General features: G+C 52.3%; 8 protein-coding genes across 8 annotated transcripts; 5 read left to right on the top strand and 3 right to left on the bottom strand.

The window, feature by feature from the left end:
* Positions 1-505: 505 nt before the first annotated feature.
* Positions 506-2,243, bottom strand: J4E85_002336 (uncharacterized protein; the record flags this gene model as incomplete). The annotated part of the gene is made up of 3 exons (XM_051466615.1): positions 506-904; positions 973-1,572; positions 1,644-2,243. 3 exons carry the CDS (start codon positions 2,241-2,243, stop codon positions 506-508), a joined length of 1,599 nt encoding a protein of 532 aa, XP_051329470.1.
* Positions 2,244-3,415: 1,172 nt separating this feature from the next.
* Positions 3,416-4,987, top strand: J4E85_002335 (uncharacterized protein; the record flags this gene model as incomplete). Its single annotated transcript, XM_051466614.1, has 1 exon — positions 3,416-4,987. One exon carries the CDS (start codon positions 3,416-3,418, stop codon positions 4,985-4,987), a length of 1,572 nt encoding a protein of 523 aa, XP_051329469.1.
* A 543-nt stretch (positions 4,988-5,530) lies between these two features.
* On the bottom strand, positions 5,531-6,766 carry J4E85_002334 (uncharacterized protein; the record flags this gene model as incomplete). Its single annotated transcript, XM_051466613.1, has 5 exons — positions 5,531-5,662; positions 5,716-5,957; positions 6,009-6,455; positions 6,515-6,571; positions 6,622-6,766. The coding sequence occupies 5 exons, from the start codon at positions 6,764-6,766 to the stop codon at positions 5,531-5,533; spliced, it is 1,023 nt and encodes a 340-aa protein (XP_051329468.1).
* A 1,366-nt stretch (positions 6,767-8,132) lies between these two features.
* Positions 8,133-9,743, top strand: J4E85_002333 (uncharacterized protein; the record flags this gene model as incomplete). Its single annotated transcript, XM_051466612.1, has 2 exons — positions 8,133-9,089; positions 9,144-9,743. 2 exons carry the CDS (start codon positions 8,133-8,135, stop codon positions 9,741-9,743), a joined length of 1,557 nt encoding a protein of 518 aa, XP_051329467.1.
* Positions 9,744-11,744: 2,001 nt separating this feature from the next.
* J4E85_002332 (uncharacterized protein) lies at positions 11,745-12,545 on the top strand (the record flags this gene model as incomplete). The annotated part of the gene is made up of 1 exon (XM_051466611.1): positions 11,745-12,545. One exon carries the CDS (start codon positions 11,745-11,747, stop codon positions 12,543-12,545), a length of 801 nt encoding a protein of 266 aa, XP_051329466.1.
* Positions 12,546-13,189: 644 nt separating this feature from the next.
* J4E85_002331 (uncharacterized protein) lies at positions 13,190-14,052 on the top strand (the record flags this gene model as incomplete). Its single annotated transcript, XM_051466610.1, has 2 exons — positions 13,190-13,258; positions 13,315-14,052. 2 exons carry the CDS (start codon positions 13,190-13,192, stop codon positions 14,050-14,052), a joined length of 807 nt encoding a protein of 268 aa, XP_051329465.1.
* Positions 14,053-14,790: 738 nt separating this feature from the next.
* On the top strand, positions 14,791-15,353 carry J4E85_002330 (uncharacterized protein; the record flags this gene model as incomplete). The annotated part of the gene is made up of 2 exons (XM_051466609.1): positions 14,791-14,872; positions 14,926-15,353. 2 exons carry the CDS (start codon positions 14,791-14,793, stop codon positions 15,351-15,353), a joined length of 510 nt encoding a protein of 169 aa, XP_051329464.1.
* A 260-nt stretch (positions 15,354-15,613) lies between these two features.
* J4E85_002329 (uncharacterized protein) lies at positions 15,614-17,674 on the bottom strand (the record flags this gene model as incomplete). The annotated part of the gene is made up of 6 exons (XM_051466608.1): positions 15,614-16,014; positions 16,063-16,430; positions 16,482-16,882; positions 16,929-17,261; positions 17,315-17,536; positions 17,588-17,674. 6 exons carry the CDS (start codon positions 17,672-17,674, stop codon positions 15,614-15,616), a joined length of 1,812 nt encoding a protein of 603 aa, XP_051329463.1.
* Between the last annotated feature and the right edge of the window lie 2,681 nt (positions 17,675-20,355).

Here is a 20,355-nt window from a genome sequence, read left to right as displayed (position 1 = left end):
GATCGGCAGCTGCTGGGCCGTTGGCAGTGGCGGACAGCAAGCTTTTTTGGCTCGGGTGCTTGGTGGGAGGCCTGGTAGCGCCATGTAGGATGCGACTGACTGCCTTACGTGCGGTAATGCGCGCTCGAAGCTGTGTTGTGTGTTGAGCATGACGCGGTCAAGCCTTGCTAGGATGTATCGTGATGTCGCGAGGTTGGCGATGCGGCCCCGCCTCGTCACCAGCCGAAGTCTCCTCAGAGGCCAATCGGCTGTACTAGAACCCTATTTCCTGCACCATGACAATGGTTTCGTGCGCGCAATTTGCTTTTGAACCTTGCACATTGTCCATCATGGTTGCCTTTCTTCGTGCGACAGCATCTCGATTATCGCAGTATGTGAGACCAGTCGCCCGCTGGAAGCCAGAATTCGACACAGAGGTTGCTCATCAAGTTGGATACATATCATTGCAGTGTAACGAACTATCCGACATCACATACTCGCCTCAGAGCTTAGCGATGCGGCCCTCCTACTTCGTAACCTCCTCAATGTGCGACACAGACCCGTCCTTCTCTCCACGCGCAATGCCCTGCTCCTTGACGTCCATCAACGCAGCCTCGCCAACATCAACAGCATCGTCGCCATCGAAGAACTTGGCGATTTCCTCCATGGGCGTGTACCTTGTCTCCACAATGCAGAAGTAGATGACGCCGATCTCAAAAGCGAGGAAGACGCAGTAGCAGATGTAGTACTTCCACGCGAGTGCATCGAGCGCAATGCCGTTAACGAACTGGTTGAAGAAGAGAGCTGCTGTAACGCAGAAGTTGAGCCATGTGAATCCCTTGGCACGAAGACCATATGGCAGGATCTCAGTAGTGTATCCAGCCATGATACCGGACTTGATATCGTAGAAGATACCGTAGAAGAACTGCATGTCAAGGTTAGCATAGCGTTCTGGGTTGGTCCAAAGGTGGAGGAGTAGCAGGCAAAACTTACAATACTAACGATGAAGCCTTTGCCGAGAGGCGCCCGAGGCTCGATGTCGTACCGGGCAGAGATGATTGTGAAGATGTTGAACATGACGAACGTTCCGATCGTGGAGATAAGATAGATCGGACGTCGACCAAGCTTGTCAACCAAGAAGGCAAAGAGGAAGTTTTCGCAGAGCGCCAGAGTCTTCATGCCGCCATTGATTCCAAGTTGCGTCTGGGGATCCGTGAGGCCAACGTTGTCCATGACATACTTTAGGTAATACGAGATCAGACCGTTGCCACTCCACTGACTGAAGAATCCAATAGCAGTGATGATAATGATCCTCTTGCGGTTGCCTTTGGTCTTCAGGAAGTCGGACCAGCTGGTTCGGTTGTGCTCTCTGTCGAGGGCAATGGCAGCGCGCACTTCGGCGTATTCGAGTTGAACAAACTCGTCGTCAGCATTTCCTTCGCCGTGCCAGCGGGCGAACATGGCGAGGGCTTCTTCATGGCGGTCTTTGTTGCACAGCCAACGTGGAGACTCGGGCATGAAGAAAATGAAGCCGAGGATGATAAGGGAGCAGATCGACTGCAGAAGAGATGGGAGTCGCCATGACCAGTCGCTCTGTAAAGTGTTAGACGACCTTTCTGTGAAGGAGAGACAGTAGACTGCACAAGGGTGAAAAGTTAATGTACCTTTAGCTGGAGCGTTCCGTATGTTACCCAGGATGCGATGAAGGCTCCAGAGTGGTAGCTCGCACCAGAGAGTGTAACCAAGATAGCACGATCCTGTGGATGAGCAATCTCTGCGATCAACAACGGCGCGGATCCAAGAACAATGGTGTCTCCGAAACCCAAGATGAGTCTAGCAGCAATGAACATGCCGATGTTCTGCGCTCCAGTCTGGATGGCAACGGCGATCAACATGATAACGCAGCCAATCGCCACACCAATCTTCCTACCCTTCCAATCAATGAGGTAGGGGGTGAAGAAGAGACCGATGAGTGAGCCGAGGGACATGGATGAGTTGAAGAAGCCGAGCATAGCCCCGCGAGGCTCGCCGAAGTAGTCTTGCCAGTAAGTCAGTGACTGAAGACCATTCATCATGGATCCGTCGAAGCCATTGGCGGTGTTGGTTAAGATGAGAACGACAATGTAGATGTAGAGTCTGCGGAGGTTGGCTCGCTTCCACCATGCGACTCTTGGATAGGCACGGCCAGCGAAGAAGAAGTGCCCTTTCGGCGGTTTGAGGGGCACAGCGCTCTGCGTGGTCTTGGGTGGGCGGAAGGATACCATCTTGAAAGGTAGATGTTGCTGTTGCGAAGAAAGACAATGGAGCTGCCGCTGCAAGAAGAAGCCATGAGCTGCATGGGTCACTGTTGCATATATACCCTCAACACCGCGCCACGTACAGTATCTTCGATACATGCCATCCCAGCTACTCAGATCTCACCCATCTTCCCGGGCACGCTTCAATAGCCAAAATTGGGTTCGGGATGAAGCCAAGCAGGATGAATGCGCATATTTGCCTTACCTTGTCCCGCAGTCAAGCACTCATTTCTCGTTTTGTGTTGTTATGCCTCGCGCCACCAAGGCGCTGCGGTCTTGATAGTTCTAGGCATCGTGGAATGAGGCCGAAGTGAACCAGTCTGGATGCATGCGACTAAGCCCTTAGTCGAATGCGGGGAAACCAACTAGTCGTGCGAGCAACCCCATGGGGTTGTACCGGCTAAAGATGAACCTTATCAGGCCTTTTGAATGAGGTTGGACGTGAGACAATGAGTATTGCCGCCCTGTATTGCCGGTGTCTTGTTGGCAATGCTCGGAATGTGGGGCTGTTCTCGGTCGCTATACCTAACGCCGTTAGTCGACGGCGTTCTGATTGGATCCTGATCTCGGATCAGATGACAGCCCAGCAAACTCCCAGACATTTCGTGGCTTGCGCGACTACCAGCGCTACCAAGAGCGCGTCTAGACACCACAGCTTCGGGAATTGCCACACCTTACACTCGAGTTTCATTTGTACCGGGGTCGTTCCTTCCACCTGGGTCCTGGACCCTTTCACTGCGACATGTCGATCATGTTCACGACATACTGGTGAGCCTTCACGCATACGAACTCCCTCGAATATGCTGAACGTATCTCGGCAAACAACCCTTTCTGCCAACGCTTATACATACCACTAGATACCTTCGTAGAAGAATTTCCGCATCCCAAGGCTTGTTACATGCACTCTTGGACAGAAGCGTGACATGTTACCGACAAGAGATGGCGAAGGAGGGCCAAGGATCATTCATGTGATTATCGTGCGCATTTACCCGGCGGGCATAATATCGTTGTGCCAACCGTACGACTACCAGCACGCTATACGCCTTCGCGCGCACCAAGAATAGTCTATGATCCTTCTTCCTGGGTAGATAACTTGGTTCGTATCTCAGATCATAATCTGTAGTAGCGCCACCACCAACATGGAAGACACTCCGGCAATCAACCCTATCATTGGAGGCTTTGCTCCAGACCCCTCCCTGATCCTCGTCGATGGCACATACTTCCTCGTGAACTCAACGTTCCATTTGTTCCCTGGTCTTCCAATCTATACATCACAGGATCTCATTCACTGGCACCAGATCGGCAATGCTATCAACCGACGAGAACAACTCAGCTTCTCCAAGGCCGCTACCTTGATCCACGGTCTGGACAATGAGGATCACCTTTATGCAACAGGTGGTCTCTACGCCCCGACAATACGGTTTCACGTTGGCACCTTCTACATCGTGTGCACGAACGTGGTGAATGATGGAGAAGAGGGCAAGGAGAGTACGCTGCAGAACTTCATCGTCTCCACCACAGACATACATGCCAGTAAATGGAGTGACCCCGTCTACTTCGACTTCTACGGCATTGACCCCAGTCTGTTCTTCGATCCTAACACCGGGAAGGCGTATCTCTGCGGTTCCAAGTCTCCAGGTCCGGAAACCAAGATCACGCTCTTCGAAATCGACGTCAAGACAGGAGAGAAATTGAGCGAGGAGAAACAACTGTGGCATGGCACCGGTGGTATCTACCCTGAGGGCCCACACGTATACTTCCGAGATGGGTTCTACTACTTGATGATTGCGGAGGGAGGTACGCATGAGGGGCACAGCGTCACCATGGCGCGAAGCAAAAGTCTCGAGGGCCCGTGGGAGACATCGCCCAAGAACCCCATATTGAGCGCTGCTGGAACGGATGAGTACGTACAAGCCACAGGTCATTGCGAGGCATTTGAAGATAAGGAAGGACAATGGTGGGGTGTTTGTCTTGGAATCCGAATGGGCGCTCCCAACCTATACGGGCTTGGACGCGAAACATTCCTTACAAGAGGGACGTGGAGTGATGATGGCTGGCTCAATTTCGATCGCGCGAGGATGAACATCGAGAACTTGAGTATTGTACCGGATCTATCGAGGAGACTTACCGCAGCACCTGGCGTTGACTTTCTCTACATCCACGACCCCGAGCTGTCGCGCTACAAGATCAGCGACCGGCAGATCACGCTCACCGCTTCTCCAGACGGTCTGAAGTCTGCCAATGCGTCGCCGTCATTCGTTGGTAAACGTCAACGTCAGCTGAAGGGAAGAAGCAGCGTCACGCTTCTACCTCCCGCATCCAGCTCTACACCGACCAGTGCAGGACTGGCGGTATACAAAGACGAACATCGCTTCCTCTCGTTATCTTACATGGCCTCGAACAATGGCTCCTCCCCTACCGTTCGCCTCCATGTCTTCAACAAGGCAAAAAGCATCGATCGTCAAGAGAGCGCCAACCTAGATACCGCGCCCCAGACTCTGCAGCTCGCATTCGAGTACACAGAGACCTCGTATTCGCTATCCTACCGCGCCGACAGTGGAGAGCCCAAGGAGTTTGCCCAAGTACCCACAATGGACCTGAGCGACAAAGATTTCGTAGGACCGATTATCGGTATATTCGCGGAGGGGAGTGGGGAGGTTGATTTTCGCGATTTCGTATTAGACAGCGCATCATCGCAGCGGGCCGTTTGAGATGTGGGTGGCGAACCTATAAACCGTGCGTGATGCGCGAACTGCTGATGGGTCTTGATTGTCGGTGAGAACTCCGCGCGAATTGATCTACATATCGTGCATTATCGTGGGCGAGACCCTGCGATCAGCATGGGGCGCGGAAAGAGACGAACGATGCGATGCCCGCGGGATGTTCACGGTATGATATATTGTCTTAGCCACCCATGAAGCGATGTTCACGACTTTTGTTCTCGTCTCTTGCATTACTAGACTTCATATCATTATATTGTACATGTGCTGCAATCTGGATTGCTGCTGGATGGTCCCATTTTCCTTGCGCGGTGGATTTGCCATGTCCTAAAACTTTTTTCTCTGCAACATCTTTCGACGTGGCTCTGGGCAGCTGCGCAGTGACTATCACCGACGTTGCGACGGGCGAGTGTGAATGCCGCTATAGGGCATACCGCTGTCTTTTGGGTCCACGCTTCGTCTTTCACATGATCGCGTCGGAGACCCAACTGCCTATCTTGATACGGGTATGGCGATGCTGAGTCGACTCTATACTTAGGTTCGGGTAATCTTGAAATCCTTGGATATCTGTATCGCGTCGAAAGGCAGTGGCTCTGGTGCGGTGAGTTTTCGTTCCGAGCTGGCATCGTCGCCTGTGACGGTTATGTTTGTTTGATCCTTGTCGTGCTGCATCTGATTAGTCTTGTATTCTGTGTCGCAAGACATTGAACCAGACTTACCAACTCCATCCACTGGGTGTAGTGCCCAGGCCTTGGTTGCTGGTGCGACCCCAGTCCACCAGTGTTCGACCGCTTGATCGCACTGAGGTTGTGGCTTCCTGATTGGCTCTTGTACGTTTTGCGCCACTGGAGGTAGAAGGGTCGCAACATGGGAATGTTGATACAGAGACCAGCAAGCATGAGCTCGACGGTGCAAAGCATGAATGTGGTACCCGATGTACCAGTGAGGTTGTTAATGAGATCTGCAAACTATCAGTCGTGTTTCTCCTTCTCGTCAGATCGAGAGTACTTACCGACGGTGAAGATGAGAACGAAACGCGCAATACTGATAACCACGCAAGCGAGACCTAGACCGAAACAAGCCAACACGGCAAACTTTTCCGTCTTTCGCATCTGTAACTGCCATACACAATGGATTGGGATGACTACGATCATGAGATCGGTCGCCATGTTTGTCAGAATCAGACACTTGAGCAACAAGATCTGATCCATGCAGTGTCCAACTCGTTGAAGGGTCCATTGTTGGGAGATGGGGTCGCAGAGGAAGATAAAGACGAAGTTGAAGATGACAGCCCATGCAATGACTATACCGGCAGTAATGTAGACTGCAAGGCGCAGTTGCAGTTGGAAGACGCGGTGGTAGAGGGCTAGTTGAGATAGCTTGAGAGCCGCAAGACACCAGATGTAGATCAAAGTGAAGGAAAAGGTTATCTGCATGACGACCGGGAGGTTGTTCATCACTATTAGGTGGTTAGTTCAACATCTCCACCGGATGTAATAGCCGCCAGAGCAGACTTACGCTTGGGAAATTTGTCAGAGGTAGGATCTAGGTCGTAACCAACGCCAATCGTGAAGACTGCTTGGATGTTAATATGAGTTCTGCCTATCCACGAGGTTGATGCATACCGTAGGCATTCAGGCCGATAGTACTTGTCGACAAGAGCAGCGCAACACCGGCGAAGATGTCATCCAGTGCGAGTCCAGGTCCACGCATGCGTCCATAGAATCGAAGGGCAACAGTTGAGGCGAAGAGCAGCCACAGACATGACATCGCTATCATGGAGTCGCGGCCGCTCCGGGCCATCGCTATATCGATTGTTTCCACCATCCTGACCTGCGGAGGCAAGACCCCGATCCAAAGCTATCACTCGAAGTCCGGAGAGATGCAAAGTAATGAACGGAGTACTAAAAGAGTGGGTCCTGTCGTGAGAACTGGAGAAAAGGAAAGAACGAAGAGATGAAGTCGGGGCGATGAGTCGGGGCAACAGTGTATTGTTAAAACCTGATCCATGTCTCCCGTCTCCTGTCTTCGTCAAAACTGTTTTGGCTTTCGTAATGATGGCATACCCGTTGGGTTAGCGGGCCTAGCCTGGCGGACCGAAAACAGTTCCTTGCCTGTCATCGTTCAACAGTGGAGATCGTAAGGATCATTGCCACAAACGTTGGCCGAACACCTGAACTATTCCCTGCGGGTGTGCGTTCGCGTTCCCCGGATACGCATGCAGCAATGTTGACCTACGCGAGGTGACGATCGTAATGAAGCGCCATCAATCTCGAGCAATCATGCAGCGTGAGTCGTAACGAAGAAACTGACTTGAAGCTTGAAAAGAATTGGTAACGTGCCGGCGGAGAGTCGCCGACGGTGAAACAGTCTAGGCCAGGTATTGACCCACCACGCCAAGGGCCACTGCCGGGCGCCTCATCCGCTTGCCGTTATGACAGGCGGCACGCCGCAACTTTCCGACTCGAGGGTCATTGGCTGCATGAATAAGCAGGGGATAAGCAGGAGACCTCATGTTCGGCTCCACACGTGTTGTCAGGGTTCATGACTTGCCTGTCTCGTATTCTGCCTGAGGCAGGAGGCCTGGCGACCAAATTCTCGAAAACATATAGAAGAATGCAGGATCCCCGATCTTCTCGACAGCCCTATCCCAGATCCTTGGGTGCTTAGACCTAAATGCGCCATCTGTGCGCATACATCGGCGAAGTTGTACCCCTTCTTATCCTCATGGGTCTGATAGTGAAGAATTTTGAGTCCCAAACCAGCTTAACTAAAAGAGACAGCATTCCCGCTGTGGCCAGCGCGCATCTCCACTTGAGCGTGTTAACTTCCTTTCCACGTGGCGCTATGATCCTCCAGGGTCTTGGAGCACCAATGGTCGATCGCTGAATGAAAACCTAGTGGAGTCGATACGGGGCATCTTCGGCGCTGCACATGCGATGCTCGTTCTATCGCCAGGTGCGGATGCACTGCAAAAGCCAGCGGTTGGAAGGAGAAAGGATCGACCCTGTTGAGCTATCAGTCGCCTAGAGACACCATTGCGGTATATACCATTGCCCTCGCTGAAACATCGCCATGCAATCACGTTCTCCCCTTTGTGCAGTTGTGCCTCGCCAAACTGCCAAACCTCCCCAACATGGACGACCATTCGGGCCTTTCCCAGGGCTCCAAGTCAGTTTTCTCTGTCGCGATGGTGGCTTGGCTCGTCCTACTCTGGGTCGGCTATAGAATTGCCATTGCATTATACAACATTTCGCCCTTCCACCCACTCGCCAAGTTCCCTGGCCCGAAGATCGCAGCTGCCACCTACCTGTACGAAGCGTACCACGACTGGTGGCTCGGAGGACGCTATGGAAAAGTCATCGCCCGCATGCATGAGCAATATGGACCCATCGTACGCATAAACCCAGACGAACTACACTGCTCCGACCCTGCTTTCACGGATGAGATCTATGCCGGTCCTGGACGCCCACGCGACAAGTGGCAGCATCAATTGAACACTGGAGGAGCCGGACCTGTTTCAGTAACTGGATTTTCGACTGTCGACCATGACCTCCACCGTGCCCGCAAGGCTCCATTGAGCAAGTTCTTTTCGCGCCAACAGATGTTGAAGCTCGAAGGCGAAGTGCATGAATTTGCCGTAATGACGGCAGACAAGATGCTCACTTATGCCGGCAAGACCGCTTTCGATGTCAAAGAAGCGTTCAACTGCTATACTGCCGATGTCATCTCTCAGTACGCATTCGGTGAGCCCATGGGCTTTGTTGCACAGGAAGGTTGGGAGCCGAACTTCGCAACCTGGGTCAAGTCGTTCTTCAAGAGTGCGTATATGATGCGTCACAACGCATTGGGCCGAAAGATGGCTCAGGTCCTGCCATTCATGGCCGATTACCTCGGTGAAGATATCAAGGCTGTCATGCGTGTCATGAACGTAACCATTCCTCAGTACATTGGCCAGGCTTTGAAGAACCCCGAGAATGGACGTGTCTTCGCTGAGGTCATGGGCAAGAACAAGACCATGTCAGAGGAGGAGAAGTTCCGCTACAACGGTGAAGGCTTCAACTTCCTGCTTGCGGGCACCGAAACTACTGCTGTAAGTACCCGATGAATGCCATTGTCAAAGAGCCAGAGCTAACAGCAACCGCAGGCTATTCTTACTGTTTTCACGTACTGGAATCTCGCAAAGCCGGAGATTTACCAGAGACTGATGGCTGATCTCGCTACCGCTGGAATCAACACACAGACTGTGAAGTGGGTTGAGCTTGAGAAGGTGCCTTACTTCTGGGCTGTTCTGCAAGAGTGTTTGCGTATGATGCCCGGCGTGTCTCATCGATCTGCCAGAATCGCGCGTCAGGAGGACCTGCACTATGTATCCGCTGATGGCAAGTCTGACTGGGTGATTCCAAGGGGTACACCTATCGGTATGACATCCATGATCAACCACTGGAACAGGGAGCTTTTCCCCGACCCTGACGAGTTCCTTCCCGAGCGTTGGCTGTTGGTAGATGGATCGCAAAACTATGCGCTCCAGAAGAAGCTCATTGCGTTCGGAAAGGGAAGCCGCAGCTGTATTGGTGAGCAACTGGCGTACTGTGAGCTGTACATTATGGGCGCGTACATGTGCCTCAATGTTCTTCCGAGGGCGAAGCTTGTGGACACCGTGAAGGAGGACATTTCGTACGACCACGACTTGATTGTTGCGCAAACGACCAAGGGTTCCATCTCGGTGAAGATCGCGATCGAGTAGGTCGGCCACTGCGAAGATGAGGATGTTGGAAGTAGATAGGAGACTAGAAGTAATACCCGTTCAATCGTCACTACATGCGATGGGCCGAGCCGAGCTGACGCGTGATGTGTCCGCGCCGCGCGCGTTAGTGTTGGTAGCACAAGCTGACGCGTGTCGGAAGCTCCGAACCTTGGAAGGCCACTTCCGACGCTTGGCAAAAAGCGATTCGTGATTCCGCTCCGTCATCAACAGGCTGACTCAGTAGCTCGACACGGTCTCATGTCGAGTGCGCCGTCCACGCGCCAGTTGCCTCTGTAGTCTGTATCTGCAGCCTTCATCTGATACATGTCTCCGAGTACGATTGCGCCTTTCAAAGTCGTGAAGCTGGTGGTGCCACTGATATTCGATACCTATCGCTGCCGACATCGCGCGTTTGGGATGAAAGTCACACCACTCGCGTGTTGCTGACACACTCAGTGATTGCGGTCACGATAAGACTTCTTCAACTACCCAGTACCCTTGCGCAGTAGCTGCCTAACCAATGCAGCAGCAGCCTGTATGCTGCCAGCTGCCGTATAGCCGAGTGCGATCGTTGTCTCTCGACAAGCGACAACCATCACCCACAGTGCAAGCGAGCGCCCCTGTATGGCGCTCCTGGTAGCTCGCAGCATAAGTAAGGGGCGGTCTAAATGCCTAGGCGTCCAGTGTGTATTTGAACGGTGAGGAGCGCACATGATCGGTCCAAGTTTCCAAGGTTGGGTCCCGTCTACATGATCCTGAATTCGTAGATGTGGTACACGCCTCGCCTACCTACTCGCATCCCACGCGCCCCACACGTGGGGAGAAGCGTAGCGTACTGCTTTACCTTACCTACGTGTCACCAGCACGAAGCGCCCTTCATTCGGCATCACAACCTCTCGAGAGTACGGATTGAACATGTTCGTGGCATCATCCATCGTGCTTCCGTTCAAAAATTCTCAACGGTGAGCGTGACTTTGCTGCACAGTCGATGAGCCATTTTCGCACGGACTACCCCAACTCCGGCAACGCTATATCTCTCGACAAGTCTGACCCCATAGACCCTAAGACCAATCACGGCCGAGTTTCAGGGGATGCCTGGAATTTATCCATGCTGAATCTTCCATTGCGTTACGTGGAACTGCGTGAAGTGGTTGGCGATGGTTTCCTTGGACATTACCTAGGTACCTAAGTAGTTTCGAGGAGCTCGCAGACACGCCATGAGAAAACGAAAGCACCCCGCTAGCGAATGTCGGGGCGCGTAGCTCCGTTCAGCAATCCTGGTCGTGCCTTTTGGCAATCGGCAAGTGACATTGACAGCGCCCTTGAGTTCCACGGGTGGAGCGGATACGCGTGAAGCATCGCCAAGCATCGTGCTCTCTGAATAAGCTTTCACGCACTTGCTTATTGGGTTGTAGTTTGCCATGGCATATGTACAACATGGCACATGCTCTGCTATGCGGGACGTTCTATCCGCCATCTTCTCTTGTCTTCTTCGCAGCAATCATTCCGCACCTGTTAACCAATTCTGTCTGGCGGTTCCTGTTCCGACGGCGCTTCCAAACTTCTTACTGTCATCTAGCGCACGGAGACACCGCTTTTTGATAGGTGTCGCCTTCGCTTCCACCGCGCACACTGCACTTGAAGCCCTGTAGACAATTCTCAGTGGGTGACATGTGAAAGGGCAAGAGCGACACGCGGCACTCGCCCCTCGTCGCACAGTCGGCAGCATTGATCTGCAACGATCCGGATATCAGCATGGAGCTTCAACCTACCATAAATCCAAGTCCATCGGAGAGGCTAGCATATGACGTGTTGTGCGGCATTTTAGTCAAAGACGGGCGGTTTCGAGAAGAGTGACATTTACACAGCCCCGTTCTTGGCAGGTCGAAATCCAGACGGTGGTCGCCGCTAACTACACGGCCAGCGGACCTCAAAATGCTCGCGCACTCTCTTTGACCCACGAAATTTCATCTTTTAGGGTCTCGCATCCCTCGAGTCTCAATGGTTCAGGATGTCTTCTCGCTGCACAACATCGTCGGCCGCGACGAGAGCGCATTTCCGTTTTCCCTCAAGGACTACCAGAAATACGTATTTGGCGACGACCGACTAGCGCATCGCTTGGGCACGGACCTAGCTCGAGCCTTCATTCCCACCATCTCGAACCCTACAGACGACTTCGCAGTTGCCGTGCTATCCGAAAAAGTCCCCACGGCCACGCATAGCCTGCGCAACCACTTTGTGGCTTACCTCAACCGGCACCTGATAGCGAATAACGCAACCCCGGCCCTCAAAATCGACTTTCACGATGCGGGGGTGAACGCACATGCGCGGAACGGTCCGGATTGCAAGAAAAAGGGCTCATATCACATCGATGTGGAACGCCTGGGGAGCAGGACTCTGATAGTACTGGCTGAGATCCGAACGAGCCAAGACCGCGAAGACCGGATACGATCGTCGTTCGGAGACCGTGGCATAACGACTGTCTTCGCCTATCTTGCATCCCTCAGCGGCTCCGCAACAACTGCAGCCATCTCGTCCTTCTTGTCCCAAGTCGTCAGTCCATCTATGAGAGACATCGAGGAAATTGCGCATGCCACGAAATTCGTCATGAATGAATGCTTTGTTCAATTCGTGCTGGGGAGGGAGTACGCAGAGTTCTGCAAATTCATAAGACGACAAGACGACTACTTCGCGAGGGAGTTGTTAGATCACGCTATCGGTGGTCACTACTACAACCATGAGGATTACGAACATAATGTACAGTTTCTGATATGGGAGACCGAGGCGCGGGAAAGCGTTTAACGACGGGATCGTGTGCGGTAGCACGGTAATGGCGAACGGCGACGGACTTGACGAGCGACCGCGATGATAGCGTTTTCTCGACCACTTTTGTACATCCTCTTATATACCCAAACTGGTCACTGTCATCAATTCTTGCAACTCCAGGTCCGATTTTCGCAGTCGTAACTGCTCTCCGATTGTCATCCCATCTGCACACATTCAACAAACTCACCATTGAACAACTCATCCATGCATGCATCTTTCTAGATCATGAGGAGTACTTCTTTGAGTCATTGTCGTCAGTCTGCATTGTCGTGTGCGGCCTTTCATATCGGGACGTTGAGTGCGATTCTTTGTCCGCTTTCTACTCCACTACAAACATCACAAGCACACCCACTCCAGGCTACACACAGCTAAAACAACTTTTCTAATCCGCTGAAGTATAGCACGACGTCTGCGACGAATCTAGAAACATGCCGTTACAATCGCATAATTACGCACCCAGCCAAGTGCACTCCAGCCCGCAAAGACGAGGAAGCATCAGCCATTCTCAGGATCTACCCTTCTTAGATCGATCGTGTTACTACGAGAAGGACGACGCATCGAGTCAGAGTACTGCGAGTACAACATACGCTTGGAAACATGAGAGCGGATCTGCAAACTCAATGTCACAATTGGAGAGCACGTTAGGAGACAGCCAACAACCTCTGCTTCAATCCATCAAATCGTATTCGGTAAGAAGTATTCACGCAATCAGAACATCTGAGGTCACTTTGCTAACCATCATCAGCTCCACATCCTAGTAGCCATAATCGTTACCCTGTTCCTCTTCGAAATCACCGTTCGCCTACCCTTCCTCCTCGCACTCACCTTCGCGATCCCCTACGTCCACATGATGCTCACTCCAGAGAAGCCCACGCTAAACTCTGCGTCGTATGAGAGTGATTCAGAGGAAGGTCTTTGCCGTCGCTCATCCACCTTCTCAATTGTCCCCGGCGAACCTATTGCCCAGCAAAAAGCTCCAGCAACATTGGGCCCAATCAACATCACCTTCCCCGGATTGACTCTCTTCTTGCCATCGACATGGTTTCCAAGCGCGACAGACCCAGGACGACGTAGAAGACAATGCTTGCACACCACGTACCGCGAGTCTGCATACCAACCCCGACGCACATTCCGCGAGGCATTGGAAGACACTGGACCCAGGCTGCTGAGAAGGTGCGGTGCGTTTGCACTTGAGACTTTGTGCTTTCAGATTACTTCTCGGCTTATGATGCGTATGGCACAGGTTGCATACGAAGCTATGTCTGGAGAAGAGATCAACGACAATTTCGTGCATATGTATGTTATGCACGTTTTGCGCTTCTATAAAGACTGGACTGTGGGCCTCAGCTCTATTACTTGGTTTATTGTGAAGAGGATTGTTGGGAAGACATTGCTGTCGCTGGGGAAACAGACTGTGATGGCCGCTGGCGGCGTGAAGGATACAAGATTGGAATATGAAGATGCGAACACAGTGCAGTTCTGAAAGAAACCGAGGCCTGAGGCGGGAAGAGGGGATAAGGATTATGCTATGGAGCGTATGACAGGGGTTCCTGTTGCTCAATGTTTGGCGCCAATGGGCGAATAATGTGATCAATAACAGTCGTTTGGATTACTCACTTTTAGCGCTTCAATGTGCTGCCAGCGAAACATTGACTGTTTGACTAGCATGTCTCTGACATAGCTCTACTCAATGTCTTTTCCTTCAATGCTGATCGTACCCATGCAGCAACTCCACGCACAGTGCTGTTGTGATGTATTTCCTTTGACCAAATTCGTGATCAACAATGCCAGCCATGCGAATATTATCAACACCGCAGTCATGATCTGTATGATCACATACGTCCCCATCAATACCGTGTTCACGAAAAAAACACTAGGATTCAATAAGTCTCCGCTATATAGCGGCACTTCATTGCCACCCATTTCAAACCTCGAGCAACATATCTACGTAATCCCAGTGTCCTCCTTTGCACATTGCCATTCTCGCCAGATATACTCTACCTCCGGGAAGCATGAAGCTGATCAATCTAGCAACATCAATAACGCTGTTCACCACAGCCTCAGCACACTCATGGCTGCATTGTACCAACCACAACAACACCGGTATAAAAGCCGACATGGCAGCTGCGGCACTTGCAACGCCACAGGCGCCGGTTGACCCGCTGTACGTATCTACCCTCTGCTCACACGTACAATTGAAGGAAATTAATCCTCTCACAGCATGCCAGCTTTCGCAAACCTATGCCACGGCTGGCCGCGTGGAAAGCAAAATCCAGGCGATTGGAGAGACGAAGGCATAGAATGTGCGTGTACCCCTCTTCCTCCTCTCTTACACATCCCCACTAACAACATCCAGATATATGGGATCTCCCCGCCGCAGCCTCAAAGGGGGACACGCATGCCTGTCACCCCAGGCAACGCGCGCCAGCCCAATACCTAACTCCTACGATCCCGCAAGAACCTGGTAGCAAGCCACCCCACCACGACGCGCCGGCCCCAATGGCGACTGCCGCACCCGGGTCATCCATAACACTCATGTTCGGCGGCAACGGGCACAGCCGGGGTAATTTCGGTGGCGTGGAAAAGGGCGATCCGGGAAGGGTCTCCGTGTACTGGGCTGGTAGTAAAGAAAAGGAGATTGTGGATGTGAAGGAATTAACAAAAGAGAATCTTGTGCAGGATAATGGGTTTAGTGAAGAGAGCTTTGCGTATCCGGCGGACTTGAAGATTACGGCGCCGCCGGCGCTGCAAGATAAGGGAAATTGGCAAACGGTACATTTGTAAGTCCATCTTCTTTTCGTTGGTGCTGTTTTGTTAGGAGCGGGGACAGATGTGATCGGAGGAGTTCCCTGCTAACGTTCTGGTATAGGCCAGAGTGTATGGAGAAGGGTCGGCATATGATGGTATGGGTGTGGAATTTTGATGGTGCGAACAAGTACAGTACTTGTTTCGATGTCATGATTGAATGAGAAAGAGAGGACCACTGGGCGAGAAGATACATCAGATTGGTGACACAGAGTCAGGCAATGTATGTCCCTCTACCATTAGTGCTTTGCTTCTCTTTGCCCACTCGCTGTGCCTGCTTCTCCTCTCGCATGTGCAGTCGCATTGCTGTGTTCGACCAACTTCAACGGACGATATTTTGCATCCCACATCTGCTCTCTGATCCACTCCTCTAGATCTGCATCGCCACTTGGTATATCCTTCTCTTGGGCCAGATCATCCTCCACAGCCTTCTTGATCACACTCTTCGCAATCTGGACGCTAATTTCTCGCACGTCTTCGACGTCTGGTAAGAGACCGGCTCCGCGGTTGTTCAGAACAGGAGCCTCCGAGGCAAGGGCTTGTACAGCTGCGACGAGGAGAGCGGGAGTCATAAGGCGGGTTCGGGAGAGGACAGCACCGAGGCCGATGCCAGGGAACGTTACCGAGTTGTTACATTCAGCTTGGAGCGGTCAGCAACATCATTACGGAACGAAAATTGTAGACTCACAGATATCGTATTCATTGCCATTGTGCTTGACCGGTGGAAATGGCGAACCGGTTGCCACCAACGCTTTGCCATCGGTCCAGTCGAATAGATCCTGCGGCTTGGCCTCATGGAGTTTGGTTGGGTTCGATAGTGGGAATATGACAGGGCGCTCGACGTGCTTCGCCATCTCTCGAACGACGTCTTCTGAGAACGACCCTGGCTTGGTCGAGGTACCGATGAGAACGTGTGGCTTCACCTCCTTGATGACGGACAGAAGATCGCCATGTTCTTTGCCCTCCCACTCCTTGTCCTCTCGCGCAAACGGAAGTTGGGCCGGAGTGAGCTGATCCTTCTTGCCTTGTAAAAGCAGACCAGGCTTGTCGACGCACCTATACTGGGGTCAGCGTGGGCTCCTGGACTGAGTGTGTAAAGAAGCATACCAAATTTGGCGCCCGGCTGCTTCCTTCGACTTCCCGGTGTTCTGGACGATGGCATCTTGGATCTGGTCCGCAATTCCCGTGCCTGCCGACCCCGAGCCAAACATGACGAAGCGAGCTTCTTCCCATTTGGTTCCGCTTACTTTGAAGGCTGCCATGATAGCTGCAAGCGTTACGCAGCCGGTGCCTTGTACGTCGTCATTGAAACATGCGATCTCAGGTGTGTATTTGTCTAGAATCCTCCGCGCGTTGTTCAATCCGAAATCCTCGAAGTGGATGTAGGCTTTGGGGTAGTGTTTTCTCGCAGCCTTTACGAACTTGTCGACGAAGTCATCGTATCGCTCGCCGTATACTCGCTCTTTTCGCATGCCAAGATAAAGCTCGTCGTTGAGAAGGTCTTTGTTCTACTCTCGTTAGCGATGCGCATCTGATTCGGGTCTCTCTACTGACATCGGTGCCGCAGTCAAGGACCACAGGGAGTGTTCGCGAAGGATGTATACCTGCGCACAGAGTGTAGATGACGAGCTTCGCTATGCTGATGAGGATGGCTCCTACACCCTGATCGCCAATGCCGAGTATCTGTTGCCCGTCGCTCACGACTATCACATCGATATCGTCGGGATTTCCCCATTGCTTGATATCGTCCTCGACGCGGTCTGCATCGTCAATGTTGAGGAAGCAACCTTCAGGGCGCCGGAAGATCTTGGAATAGTCGGCAATGGCCTCGCCCTCAGTGGGGGTATAGATGACCGAAAACATCTCCTTGAGGTGGTCGAGGATGAGCTGCAGCCGTCAGCCATGCCATGCCATGACCGACACTATCAACCGTCGCATACCCTGTAGTATAATACTTCGTTCTGCTCCTTCAGACTCGTCATGAAGGTGTTCTTGGCGAGGTCATTCGGTCGGGAGCAATACTGGGCGTATGCGCGCTTGACCTGCTCGTCGAGGGTCTGGACGTTGGTGGGAAGGAGCCCATGAAGCTTGAAGACATCGCGCTCTTCTTTGGTGAAGGCCGAGCCCTTGTTGAAGTAGGGTGTTCGTAGAAGTGCATTGCCCTGGACAGTGTGTTAGTCGTATGGCTACTAGAGTGGGTGGGCGTGTAGTACAGTCAGGCTAGTCTCCTGTGGTCCAGACGTAGACAGAGGCAGATGACCGAACTTGGCGTTCTTTTGCTGCTTTGTATCAGTCGACATATTTGCGATGGGTCTGCCGCAAGCGATGCGCGCAACTCGAGAGACGTGACTGGGTAATGGCTGGAATGCGGGCAGGCCGACGTGATCCAGAGAGGCATGCAATGTTAGCAGAGGCTAAATGTTAGTGTCGTAGAGATCACAGTCTCATATTGGAGGTGGTCTATCGTCCTCGCTGGCGGCGACAGCCTGTTGAGAAAGGCGTTGCGCGTCGCGGTTTCGGCATGATGACGTCGACGTGAAGCTATCAGGTGCCGGACCCTGCAGCGCAGAGGCTAGACCGTTCAGACGTTTTTGCTGCATGAGGAAGACACGCCGCTTGACGAGTCCATGGGACATGGGCATGCACAGATATCTGATAGTAGGCAACGAGAGCGCGAAGTTTGCCCAGGTGGTCACGAAACGACCCCGGACGGCTGTCTTCGCGCACGCGGCACGTGCTGGCACCTGGGCAGTTAGTCGCAACCACCACTCCACTCTCTTTTCTTTCTATTCGACTTGACCCCGCAGCGAACAAAAAACACAACGGCGTTATCCTTCGTCCCTCAAAGATTCAATCGACTGACACTATCTTCATCTCCATACCAATCCCTATCCAAAGCTGACAAGCCACCCAATCGGACTTACTTGCTCCAGCACCTCCTTTATTTGTTTGCCTTCTTGAACATGCTGTAAAAAATCGGGCTCTCGTCGAGTAACACCGCTCTCCATGTTGTCTCATTTGTAGAAACCATTTCTTTTGTCTTGGATTAGGTTGAGTTCGTCTCGCGAATGGTATCTACGCGAAGTCGCGCTGGTCGACTACATTACCTACTTCGTTGCTGTATCAGTCTCGTAATCTTCTTAGCCGAAGTTAAGGAGAATGACTTTAGGATCAGCTCAAGACACATTTTGAACTACTTTACATTGCCAGAGCAGGCACGATTGGAAGGACTCAGTAAGAGCTTGGAAATTACAGGAACTCTTAGAGCATCCTTGAAGTGGCTCCTCCAGTGGGGATTTATAGACCTGTCACGATGGAGACTACAGCTCCAGCTCCAGGTCGGCCTTTTCAGGAGCGACCTCGGGATGCGTGGCAGGCCGACGCAGTCTGGAAGGCGCAATCGCATAGTCGCCTCCTGCCGTGAGCACATTTATCTCCTACCGGATGAGGATAACAGCCCTTAGCGGTCTAGAAGACTGAAAAGTCCAAGCTCAACAGGCTCAACAGGCTCAACGCGGGCGTGCTTGCTGTATGAAGTTTCTACGCTAGCTACCCGCATTCTGGGGAAGCAGTCGCACACAGCATATAATCCCCCGTTTCTTCTCCTTGCTGAAGATCCACACCTTGCTTTCGCTCACAATCATCAACTGCTTCAGACTTTCCATCACACTCAGTACCGCAATCTCCATTACATCCAGCAACCAAGCACCAAGTCGCAGACATGAAGGCTACCACCATCATCGCCACTCTCCTCTTCGGAACAACCATGGCCGCCCCTGGAGCTGTAAGTTCTAATCCCCATGTACCATCACCCTGTTTGAGACTATTACTGACAGTCACTTCCCAAAGATCTCCCTCAAGCGCTCCTTCATCGAGGCCGACACTGGCATTGATGGCGGCGGTGCCACAGTCGCCGATACTCTCACGGCGTGTGTCGAGTGTCCATGCAACGTAGGTTATCTCCTCTGCTAGCTATCGCAGAACGAATAATACTGTACCTGGCTGATGAACATGCGTCTAGGGTTTCTACGGTGGCTGCACATGTGTCGTCAACGGCTGCTGTCTCCAGAAGAACTGCACTTGGCCTCGTTCTTGAGGGCTACTTTGTCACTACAAGACCGGAATGGACGCACCCTGAGTGAAGTCTTCTGGGGTGCAAGTATGTGGATATATAAGGGATGGATGCACGACTTCACGGCAAACGACAGGATATAAGGATCATGGATATATGTCTCAAACTATACGACTAGGCAGTGACAATGCCTGAGACTCAATCAAGAAGATGTTTTCAAACTTCGTTGTCCACTCGTCTCGTAACAAGGGGGTGATGCAAACAGCAGTACCCACCAACATATTCAAGGCGGTATACTGCCCGAGGCCATCGTGAAAAGAGATGACAGCCAGACCAAAGACCGGACAACGATTGCGAGGGCGCTGACCACGGCCGTTGTCTAAGCCTTCCAGCCACCCTCAGGCACCTCGACATGGCCGTTATCATCACAGCAGCATCCCCCCGAGACGCATTCACAAGCGCCAGTAAAGCCCTGGAGGCGCCGTCAGTAACTCTTGATAATACTCCATGCGCCGCCCTTGCAGAGGAAAAGGCCGACGACGAGGAGACTTACTCCACATGGACACTCGATACAGGCAACTTGCACAGTACCCTCGACGTTATCGTTGTCGCGAACTGCGATGGTCTTGAAGGAGCGCTTGAGAGAGACCTGGCAGGATGGTGTCAATAAAGTCTTTAGGCCGAAGGTATGAAGAGACGTACAGCTCCAGGAGCGGCTAGGACAGTGGCAGTGTAGAGCAAGGTACTGATGAAGAGGGCGAACTTCATCTTGACTTGGTGTTTCGAGAGGAAGTAAATTGGTGTACTCGGTGGTTGTTTGGGAGATGCTTAGAAGAGTCGAGGAAGTCAGAGTCGTCACTTTATGGGAAACGAGATTGTGGCGGAATGGCTAAGTGAACTTGGAGTGAA

The sequence above is a fragment of the Alternaria conjuncta genome (assembly GCF_024043145.1).
Source record: "Alternaria conjuncta strain BMP 0040 chromosome Unknown scaffold_3, whole genome shotgun sequence".
Taxonomy (NCBI): Eukaryota; Fungi; Ascomycota; class Dothideomycetes; order Pleosporales; family Pleosporaceae; genus Alternaria; species Alternaria conjuncta.
Note: the sequence above shows the minus strand (reverse complement) of the source record. Positions and strands in the feature narration are given on the sequence as shown.